The sequence below is a fragment of the Priapulus caudatus genome, unplaced genomic scaffold (assembly GCF_000485595.1).
Source record: "Priapulus caudatus unplaced genomic scaffold, Priapulus_caudatus-5.0.1 Scaffold286, whole genome shotgun sequence".
NCBI lineage: Eukaryota > Metazoa > Priapulida > Priapulimorpha > Priapulimorphida > Priapulidae > Priapulus > Priapulus caudatus.
The window spans coordinates 84,990-96,370 of NW_014577347.1; the positions used below are offsets into that span (position 1 = coordinate 84,990).

At 47.4% G+C, this 11,381-nt stretch overlaps 1 protein-coding gene across 1 annotated transcript in view; it reads left to right on the plus strand.

Annotated features, from left to right (window-relative positions):
* The window catches only part of LOC106808562 (dynein heavy chain 6, axonemal-like), an 88,968-nt gene that overhangs the window by 66,657 nt on the left and 10,930 nt on the right, over positions 1-11,381 (plus strand). Inside the window, 9 exon segments of the mRNA XM_014811324.1 lie at positions 473-676; positions 1,074-1,299; positions 1,649-1,755; positions 1,757-1,782; positions 6,153-6,582; positions 8,920-9,027; positions 9,241-9,381; positions 9,780-10,064; positions 11,095-11,350. Of these exon segments, the coding sequence (XP_014666810.1) occupies positions 473-676; positions 1,074-1,299; positions 1,649-1,755; positions 1,757-1,782; positions 6,153-6,582; positions 8,920-9,027; positions 9,241-9,381; positions 9,780-10,064; positions 11,095-11,350 (1,783 nt within the window).

Genomic DNA, 11,381 nt, shown 5'->3' on the forward strand with positions numbered 1-11,381 from the left:
TATATATATATTATGATGCACCCTACCCTAGCACCCCACCCCCTAGTATTAGCAAGTGTATTTTTCATGCATGTAGTTGGCAAGGTTTCTTGTTTATTCTATGCCATCGCATGTGTGGGAGTAGCTGCTTTATACAAGGTAATGTATTATTGTTTCATGTCTGTTCTACTGCGTAATTCAAGTCAATTACTAACTTTAGATATAGTTACCAATCGTCTCAACACTGTAACCAGCAAACATAATACCGTCACTCGCTTACCTCACATTAAATAAAAACATTTAGCTTAAATACTAAAACATATTAAATTACATATTTAAAAAATATGCATATATGCATTTACACATGATTTAATTAAATATATTTAATTAAATCATGTGTACACGCAATTGATATTCAAGTCCACGTTTATACGTTACTAATTAGCACTGCACGTGGCATGCCCTCATCATATTACTCTTGCTCACTTTACAGCTGGTGCAGCGATGGATAGCACGATGCAAAGATCTGGAGATCCCCGTCTCGAACGACCTGAGCCTCATACAGATCCTCGGAGACCCGTTCGTCATCAGACAGTGGAACTCGTTCGGTCTTCCCCGCGACACCGTCTCGACGGAGAACGCCATTCTCGTCACCAGTGGGCGCCGCTGGCCGCTCATGATCGATCCTCAGGAGCAGGTAGGAATCCGTGATGCTGGCGAGATAGGTGGCGATCTCCATTTCCTCCGCTGGCTGGGCGAACAGTGACTTCAACCGCTGGGTGAGGCAGATGGAGGGTATACGATCTCTGTTTGCTCCTGCTAGCTTCCTCCTCCTGTTTTCCCTGCTAGGCGAACCGCTGGGTGAGGCAGATGGAGGCCATCATAACGGCTGCCTAGGTAGATCTCTAGGTTCCTGCGTGAGAATCGTCTGCACATTTTCGCTATTGCTTGCTTCGTCCCTGCTAGGCAAACCGCTGGGTCAGGCAGATGAGGGCAGAGCAAGAACGGGCTGCGTAGGAAGATCTAGGTTTTTATGTGACTTCCTTTTGCTGGTTGCTGTTATGACGTGACGTGACGTTTCCTCCGTCCTCTAGGCGAACCGCTGGGTGAGGCAGATGGAGAGCAAGAACGGGTTGAAGGTGATCAAGCTGACGGACGGCAGCTTCCTTCGCACGCTGGAGAACTGCATCCGCATCGGCATGCCCGTGCTGCTGGAGGAGGTCGGGGAGATGCTGGACCCCGCGCTAGAACCCATCCTGCTCAAGCAGACGTTCATGCAGGGCGGCCGGCTGCTGATACGCCTTGGGGACAGCGACGTCGGTGCGTGCGTGCGTGCGTGGGGGAGGCGTGTGTGCGTGCGTGCGTGGCTGCTTGTGTGCGTATGTGGGTGTGTTGGTGGGAGGGGTGTGTGCGTGCGTGCGTGCGTGCGTGCGTGCGTGCGTGCGTGCCGTGCGTGCGTATGTGGGTGTGTTGTGGGTGGGTGGCGTGTGTGTTGCGTGCGTGCGTGCGTGCGTGCGTGGTGCGTGCGTATGTGGTGGTTGTGGGTGGGCGTGTGTGTGTGTGCGTGCGTGCGTGCGTGTATTCTATCCTATGGTGTCATATGCTTTACTGTTCTGTCGTATCATTGATATATTATGTTTTAATTGCTATCTAACGTCGTGCATTGCAGATTATGATAAGAATTTCCGTTTCTACATGACGACAAAGCTGTCGAACCCGCACTACATGCCAGAGGTCTGCATCAAAGTCACCATCATCAACTTCACCGTCACCGTTGTCTGGCCTAGAAGATCAGCTCCTCAGGTGAGGTCTTATCTATACTCTCTCATATCAATGCTTACAAAAGCATTACGAATAACAATCAACTCGGAGCTCGCTATTTTAATACCAACATCTAAAACCATAACTTATATCTAACTGATATTATTTAGATGCAATCTAATACAAACAGTGACTAATCGTGATCCTTGATTCTTACATTACATTGCATCTCGATGTAAACTAGCCCATATTTGTTCGTGCCATCATGTAAAACGTATAATAAATAATTAATATATAAAATACCTAATTAATACCATATATACATACTAATATAATACCATATATACACCTAAATATAATACCATATATATACTTAAAGCCGCACAATGCGCATCCAAACGCTAATTTCTCTTAGTACTAGACTAGCAAATACTTCGTGTCATGCATAATCACACTACCTTATGACAAAATAAACTCTAGTTGCTCCTATTTCACTGCGCGTTTGCTTAAAACCCACAAGAAAGAGGTGAGGAAACTGGCGCAAACGCCGACTGTTTCCAAACAAAATAGATTCGAAGTGGTGACGTGACGTCACATGTTTTTATCTTTGCTGCGCCCGTAGCGCACTGTACCGCCGCACCGCCTGCACGGTTGTAGGGGATTGTTGGAAACTGTCAACAACATCGGAGATTTTCAACAACATTGGAGGTATTTTTCAAAATACCTTTTATAAACAACGCGCAGTGAAATGGGAGGCAACTAGAGTTTATTTTGCCATAAGGTTAGTATGCATTATGCATTACACGAAGTATTTGCTAGTCTAGTACTGGAGAAATTAGCGTTTTGGATGCCGCATTGTGCGGCTTTAATATAATACTTATATACACCTAATATAATACCATATATACACCTAATATAATACCATATATACACCTAATATAATACCATATATTATATACACCTAATATAATACCATATATATATACTTAATATAATATAACATAATATATATCACTATAATATAATATATATTTCTAATATATATAATATAAATAACATAATATACTGACCTGCGCTCGTCGTGCACAGTGATGTCGTCGAGGTTGGAGAGACCAGATCTGGAGGAGGCAGAGGAACGAACTGATTCCGTAGAGAATCAACGAGGATAAGAATCAGCCTGAAGGGAATCGAGGATAAGATTCTGCATCTTGCTCTTCAACTCAAGCGGAAAACATTCTCGACGACGTGGAACTCATCAACACGCTGAACGATTCGAAGGTAGATGTTGGCCGTTGTTCGCTGCGCTCTGCTCGCTGCTTGATCGTTAGGATTCCGGATAGCACGTTAGGATTCAGTAATCATGGCAAGCACTGCTCATAGAGGGCGCTGTTAGTGTAGCTGTATACGATTCCATCTCTGCTGTTAGTTTAGATGGAGATGTTTACTTTAATTAGCTCATCTGACATAGTCAGATGCAGCTTGTTAGAATGGCATGATCGTCCGTGCGTGCGTCCGTCCGTCGGTCGTCCGCTGCGTTCCGTCCGTCCGTCAAACAGTTGGCACAAATCTTAACGCTCGACGTACCGGTCACGGATATTCGGGTCGTTGGGGGGATCATCAAAACGAGTTGGGATGTCGAAGCTGGGGGTCAAAGGTCAAAGGTCAAGAGGTGTAAAAGAAGGGGGAACATTCACTCTTTAACTTAAGTATAGGAGGAAATGCAGAATTGCGCGCACAAATCTAAACGGGCTCGACCTAGGCTCGTGATATCGGTGTATAGCATCATGGTAGGACACAGCCATCACTGTGCAGAATTTGGAGGTCACTAGGTCAAAGGTCAATGCACAGGGCAGATTTTAAGACATTTTCTGATGGACATGGTTGACGGAGGCCGATTGAAAATTTTTTGTTTCAGCGGTGACGCTAGCATTTTTTATGGCTTTATTGAAAGGGACTGTCATGAAATGTCCCCTCTTCTGCTGACATCCGAAGAGTAAGTGTCGGATAACTCTTGACCCTCAAGAGGCGGCGTTAAACATTGGCATTTGTTGATGTTAACTAAAGGACGTGAACTGCTTTTGGCCTATTAAGAGCCCCCTCCCCACCCCGCCTCTTCCCCCTCCCACGCCACCCTCACCCGCCCCTTCCCCCACCCTCCCCCACCCCCATCCCCACGCCTCCCCTACCCTCATTCTGCGATAGTGGGCGTGTCCTAACCATGATTGTTACGCAATCTGCCGTACCCGGGGATCTCTTCCGCCTGATCTGCTGCGCCTAACAAATTGCTACTACGCACAGACTGAAATTTTAGCGTTTTATAATCGTTGAGGCAACAGACTCAGATTGGATCCAGACGCTCTGCGGCTCTTTGTTATTTAATATATTATTATTATTATTATAGTAGTGAGTAGTTAGTAGTCGTAGTAGCAGTAGTAAGCAGCAGCAGCAAGCAGCTTAGCCATGCAAGCAGTAGTATTATCATCAAACCGTGAAAATACAAATTGTTTTGTTTTTATGTCACTGCTTTTATTATAATTATTAAAATTATAATTATTACATTAACTAATTCTCATCGTTTATTAAACGAGGACACATACAAACCATTACATCATCTATCATCAATCATTCATCATCATCATGCAATCATCGTTCTCTCTGCACTGCAGTCACCTCGCGGGTGATAGCTAAGCGGCTGGAGGATAGCCGAGGCGACGGATGGAGATGATCACGGTGGCGTCGCGAGCGATACCGCCACCGTCGCGTGACGCCGCGGCAGCATCCATCATCATCATCTATCATCATCATCATCATCATCATCATCATCGTCTGTTCTTCTCGCACCGGCAGGTCACCTCGGGCGTGATAGCTAACGGCGCTGAGGATAGCACCGAGGCAACGTGAGGAGATGACACGGGCGCGGTCAGCGAGCCGATACCGGCCCGTCGCGACGCGCGGCAGCATCATCATCATCATCATCATCATCGAATCCTCATCATCATCCATCAATCATCCATCATCGTCGTTCTCATCCGCACCGCAGTAACCGTCGGTTGCGTGAATAGCCCTTAAGCGGCTGGAGGAAGCCGAGGCGACGGATGGAGATGATCACGGTGCCAGGGCGCGAGCGGACTACCGGCCACCGTCGCGACGCGCGGCATCGGTCGCTCAATCATCTAAAAGCATCATCATCATCATCGTTCCAGCCACCGGCACGGTCACCTTCGGGCGGATAAGCTAACGGTGGAGGAATCCGAGGCGACGGAGGAGATGATCAACGGTTGGCCGCAGGGGAGCGATACCGGCCCATCGCGACGCGCTCGACATCGTCATCATCATCATCATCATCATCAATATCATCGTTTCTCTCCGCACGCAGGTCACCTCGGCTGATAGCTAAGTGCGTCTGGAGGAAAGCCGAGCGACGGAGGAGATGAACACGGTGGGCTTGCGGCAGCGATAACTCGGCCCGTCGCGACGCGCGGCAGCGAATCATCATCATCATCATCATCTATCATCATCATCGCGTCTCTACCTCCGCACGCAGGTCACCTCGTGGCGTTGAATAGCTAAGCGGCTTGGAGGAAAGCCGATTGGCGACGGAGGCATGTATGATCACCGTGGCGGCGAGCGATTACCGGTGCCCGTCGCACGACGCGCCAGCTCGTCATCGTACATCATCATCATCATCATCATCATCGTTCACTCGCACCGCACGTGTCCAACCTCGGGCGCGTATAGCTCAAGCGGCCTGGAGGATAAAGCCGAGGCGGGACGAGGAGATGATCACGTGTGCGCATTGCGGGAGCGATACCGGCCCGTCGCGACGCGCGCAGCATCATCATCATCATCATCATCATCATCATCATCATCATCATCATCGTTCTCTCCGCACCGCAGGTCACCTCGGGCGTGATAGCTAAGCGGCTGGAGGAAGCCGAGGCGACGGAGGAGATGATCACGGTGGCGCGCGAGCGATACCGGCCCGTCGCGACGCGCCGGCTAGGCATCATCATACATCACATCGATCATATCATCAATCGTTCTTCTGCCACTGCAGGTCACCTCCGGGCGTGATAGAGCTAAGCGGGCGAGGAAGCCGAGGCGACGAGGGATGATCACGGTCCGCGCGCGCAGCGATGATACCTGCCCGTCCGACGCGCTCGCAGCATCATCATCATCCTCATATCATCATGCATCATCATCATGCATCATCATCGTTCTTCTCGTCCGCACGCAGTACTCGGGCCGTGATAAGCTAAGCGCTGAGGAAGCCGAAGCGACGGAGGAATGATCAGGTGAGCGCTGCGAGCGATACCAGCCGTCCACGGCCGGCCAGCATCATGTACTTTGTCGTCGTCGACCTCGCGGAGATCGAGCCGATGTACCAGTACTCGCTGAAGTACTTCGCGCAGGCTGTTCAACGCGTGCATCGAGGCGAGCGAGCGCAGCAGCGACCTGGACGCGCGACTACGCATCCTGCTGCGGCAGACGACGATCAGCGTCTACACGAACGTCGCCAGGTACGCGGGGTCAGGGGTCAGGGCGTCAGGGGTCGCGCAGGGGGTCGGGCGAGCGAGCGCAGCAGCCGACTCCTGGACGCGCGACTACGCATCTCTCGCTGCGGCAGACAGTACGATCAAGCGTCTACACAGGTCCGGCACTGATACTGTCGGCCAGGCTACGCCGGGGTTCACTGGTCCAGGGGGTCAAAAAAGGTTTCCGCTTGCTGGTTGGGTCGGGCTATTGCGAACGCGCAGCAGCGACGCTGGACGCAGCGATCTACGCATCCCTGTCTGCGGCAGACATATGATTCAGCGTCCTAATGTACACGATACGTGCCATGTACGCCTGCGCGGGTCAGGGGTCAGGGGTCGGCGCAGGGTCAGGGGGTCGGTAGCTGATTGCGATGCGCAGCAGCGACTGGACTGCGCGCTACCATTCCTTTGCTGCGGCAATGAACGACGTATCAGTCGTCTACTATCGAACTGTTGCCCAGGTATCGCTGGGTCAGTGGTCAGCGGGTCATGGGTCCGCTTCATAAGGACTGGGCGTAGCTGAGCGCAGCAGCGTCTTTTTAAGACGTTGTTTGAGTAAGTTTTCATTTCAGTCATATTCTTGTCTTTCTTTCAGTACGGTTCTATGAGCATGTCGTCAGTCGATCCTTGTCTTCGTTTCAGAAATGGTTGTTTGAGCAGTTCATCAGTCTATCTTGGGCTTCTTTCTGAGCGCTGTTCTGAGAAGGACAGCCAGAGATTTAGTCATCCAAGTCTATCTGTCTTCTTTCCAGAGGTTCTAGAGGCAGTCATCATTCGATCTTGTTTTTCTTAGAGGTTTTCATTAAGCAGTCCTCAGTCTAATATCTGTGTCCTTTATTTAGAGGGTTCTTTAGACAGTCTCTTCAGTCTTATATTCTTTGTCTTTTCTGCAGACGTTCTTAGAAGCAGTCATCAGTTCTATTCTGTCGCTTCTTATAGAGGGTTCGTTTTCGAGCAAGGACATAGCTCGTTCTTTTCCTCATTGTCTGTGTGCTGCACTAATCATTGCAGCCCTGCTAGGTGATCATCACGGCGACGCTCTTGAGTGGAACTTCTTTCTCTTGCGCGATGTCGGCGCCTGCTGGACAAGCAGCGGGAATGTAGAAGAGCAGACGTACCTATGGCTACCCATGGCGTTGTCAGTTCAGTACGTCGTAATTAAACTCTATGATTGTTTAATATAGTATCCGCAGTAGTGATACCCAGGTGGGCAGTCAGTACTCGTAATTAGTACTTCGTAATGATCGAATGTAGTACTTGCGCAGCACACTTATATACCAGGCGTGCAGTAAGTTACTCCGTAATTTTAGTACCTCTTAATGATTAGTATTTAGTAGCTGCGCTAGTTAAGCGCTAATAGGGTTATACTGTCCTCTCAGGGGTAGCTGCTGAAACGTATCCCTGTGATACCTGTCTGGTATTATACCGAACGTACTCCTGGTAAACTATCTGATATGGTTATTGGGTTTCGGTCTTTAGGGTTAGGGAGTAGGCGTAGGACGGATTCCCATAGACTCGTTCTTAGTCGAGTAAGCGTAGTACTGTCCGGGCATAATTTAGATATGTTATTCTTGGTTATTTACGTTCTGGTATACAGCCAATCGTACCAGGGTACGTTCGGCAGTAACCCTGGGGACATAGACCCTCTCAAGGCCGCAGTTGAGTTGTTGTCAAGCTCAGTGGAGTGAATACAAGCAGCGGAAGGTTAGAAAATCGTTCAAAACAGGCCCGTTGTCAAAAACAAAATTAGTCTCTTAATATAGTCTTAACATTAAACTTTTTCTCTATTAGACCGCGTTGACCTAGCGAACGCTGCCGAATTTACCTCAAAGGAATTAATTCGTTAGTCATGATTTCCTCATAACAAATATCAAATACGAAGTGCTGTCGACTGGTCTATTAACGATAAAATGTTAGTGTTAAGTACTAAATTTTTGTTTCTTACAATGGCCGGGCTTCATGAATGTTCCAGCTGGGTGACCTCAGATCAGTGCTGATGCTTTCACATTCAAACGCACATTCGTACACTGATGAAAAATATACATCTAGCGCGAATATTCTTGGCCATTTCTCACTCTACAATTTCATTAATCCTTATATGCTGCTATATAAGTAGCTGAGAGATGTGTCTATTATGTGTCCCCTCAATGGTTACATGCCGGAACGTTACCCTCTGGTACGGCTCCGGTTATAACCGGAACGTACTCTGGTACTAATTTAATATGTCCCGAACCGTAAATACCTCCGCCTACTCTCACTAAACGATCTATGGATGTCCGTGCCTTACGCCTACTCCCTAACCCTAAACCCAACCATTATAGGATAGGTAACTCAGGTGTGCGCGTATATCTGAATGCCCGCAATAGTGTCTTACCGTCTACGCAACTACACAATATTATAACAAATTAATATTATATATATAACACTTTATATTATTATACTTATAAAACACTTTCATTATTTTAGTAAATTTCATCAGTTATTTTATTATAAAGTAAAATTTCGTTGCTTAAATGCAATATCGTGGCCTTTCTCGTCTACGATTTTCATGGCCTCATATTGTGTATAGTTGTGACAGTTACTTATCATGGTTATCGTGGATTGTAAGTGTCAGGTAGGTTACCTAACTACCTATTATCTGTAGGCGACGTGGAACATGTGCTGTGACTTGGAAGACGACCTGCCTGAATTCTTGGGGCTCACTAATGACATAGTCAGGTGTCAGTGCTTCGTCACTTCGGGGGAGATACAGGTGATTGAGTTTGTCACGGTTGCACGATTTTAAAAATTTATCTTTTTATTATTATTGTACAGTTAAAAAAAATTATAATCTTAAACTAAAAATATTTTTCTTGTTAAAACTTAATCCACGATGTAGGTTAAACATACCATATGCTTATACACTAGTAATAGGCAGTATTTCTTTTGTTATTGTTCCTGTATGTCCTACTTTTCTATCCTCTAGGTGTCAATAAATCCTAACAGTTGGGATGGATACGAGCAGATTCCAGACACGTTGGATCCGGCAAATCCTGTAGGGCATTGGCAGGATAGGCTTACCGACTTCCAGCGATTAATCTTCATTCGAGCATTTAGAGAGGAAAAAGTAAATGAATATTTATTTCCGTGAATCTGTGATTGGTTCCTATAGTATCTCTAGAACATCAGCAGTTTATCGTGATATAGAATGGTAATCCCTCTGCTTTGCAAGTAAATTCAGGAAGCAAGCAGCAAGATTAATCATAAACAGTACTAGACGTCGTAGAAACCCTTTCAAATGGAAAGGACACCGAATATCACCAAAGATTTTGGTGATAGTTTAAATTTTCTATTCTGCCTTACTGTGAAAATTTTTTACTCTGCTTTAATTTTGACTTGACATGTTGAATTTTGTACTCTGCTTCACTTTGACTTTACTTGCTGAAATTTGTACTCTGCTTTACCTTGAGTTGCAGCAGCACTGAGATATGTTGAGTGTATATTCACGTGTTATCGCGTTCACAGGTCATGCTGGCTGTCACGAACTTCGTGCGGAACAACCTCGGCCAGCCGTTCGTAGAATCCCCGCCCGTCGACCTGAACATACTCTACGAGGACATAGCGCCAAGCATCCCTCTGGTGTTCGTCCTCAGCACGGGTTCCGACCCCATGGGTGCCTTCCTGCGGTTCGCGAAGGAGAAGGGCTGCACGGAGAAGGTGCTCGCGATCTCGCTCGGACAGGGTCAGGGCCCCGTCGCAGAGAAACTCATCGAGAGAGCAGTGAAGTCGGGCGAGTGGGTGTTCCTGCAGGTACGACTACGCGATACGTTTGTGGCGAGGCGTCCACCGCGAGACATGTGATGAGACATATGTGTTTATACATCTTTGCGTTCGGCGTAATTATGGATAGGTGTCTTCGTTGCTTTACGTCGTCGATTCTGATCTCCCGATTCTGAACTCCGATCTTTCGAGATGCATTCATGGGGTAAGCACGTCGATGTAATCGTCACTCGCACACGTCGCATCGTCACTTTACGACGTGCAATTCTAACTCTGATCTCCCAAGACGTTCTGGGGCTCCGCGCAGGTGCGTGATCGAGACATCTGCTTCGAGACACGAGACATTGAGACATATCTTTGCATTCAGCATAAATACACAGGGTTCGTAGCGGGTCTTCCACAGTCTTATAAGTACTTATTTTGCCAAAAATAAAATAAGGGCCCTTATTAGTACTTATTTTTGGTGAAATCTTAGAAAAGTACTTAATAGTCCTTATTTTTCGACTTACTGTTCTCGACTTAGAGTAAGAATTGTTGTATATATAATACGGAATAATTAAATCTGCTGTGCAATTGTGTATATAAATATTATTATTGTACTTTAATAGTCGGTGATCTATCAGAAATTGCGTAAAAAGTCTTATTTTGGCCTCCAGAAAGGGTCTTATAAGTCCTTATTTCAACATGTGTCTTACTACTATGAACCCTGATACAGATAGATATCTCGTCACTTCACGTCATCACTTCTTATTCGAACTCTGATCTCGCGATACATGCTATAATGGGGGGGGGGTGCAAACGTCAGTGTAATCGCACGGGGACGTTACAACGCTTGCTCGGTTCTTCCCTCGCAGATCTGCCACCTCCCCGCGTCGTGGATGCGAGACACTTGCCGCGAGACGTCTGCATCTACGCATTCAATGTATACAATACATATATAATATGTATACAATGTATACAATGTATACAATGTATACAATACAATTCAATGTATATAATATATATACAATGAATACAGAATACATACGTCCCTTCGCTCACAAGTGTTTTTGCGTCGCAGAACTGCCACCTCGCCGCCTCGTGGATGCTCGCGATGGAAACCATCGTGAAGCGGTTCTCGGAATCCGGCGCCGCCGCCGCCGCCGCCGCGCCGCACGAAGACTTCCGGCTCTTCCTCAGCTCGATGCCGTCGCGCGCCTTCCCCGTCAGCGTACTGCAGAACAGCGTCAAGGTGACGAACGAACCGCCGAAGGGCCTGCGAGCGAACATCCGCCGCGCGTTCGCCGACCTTGACCAGCGAGTGTTCGAGGGACACGGTGAGAGGTTCCGCAGCAGAGTATATACTCT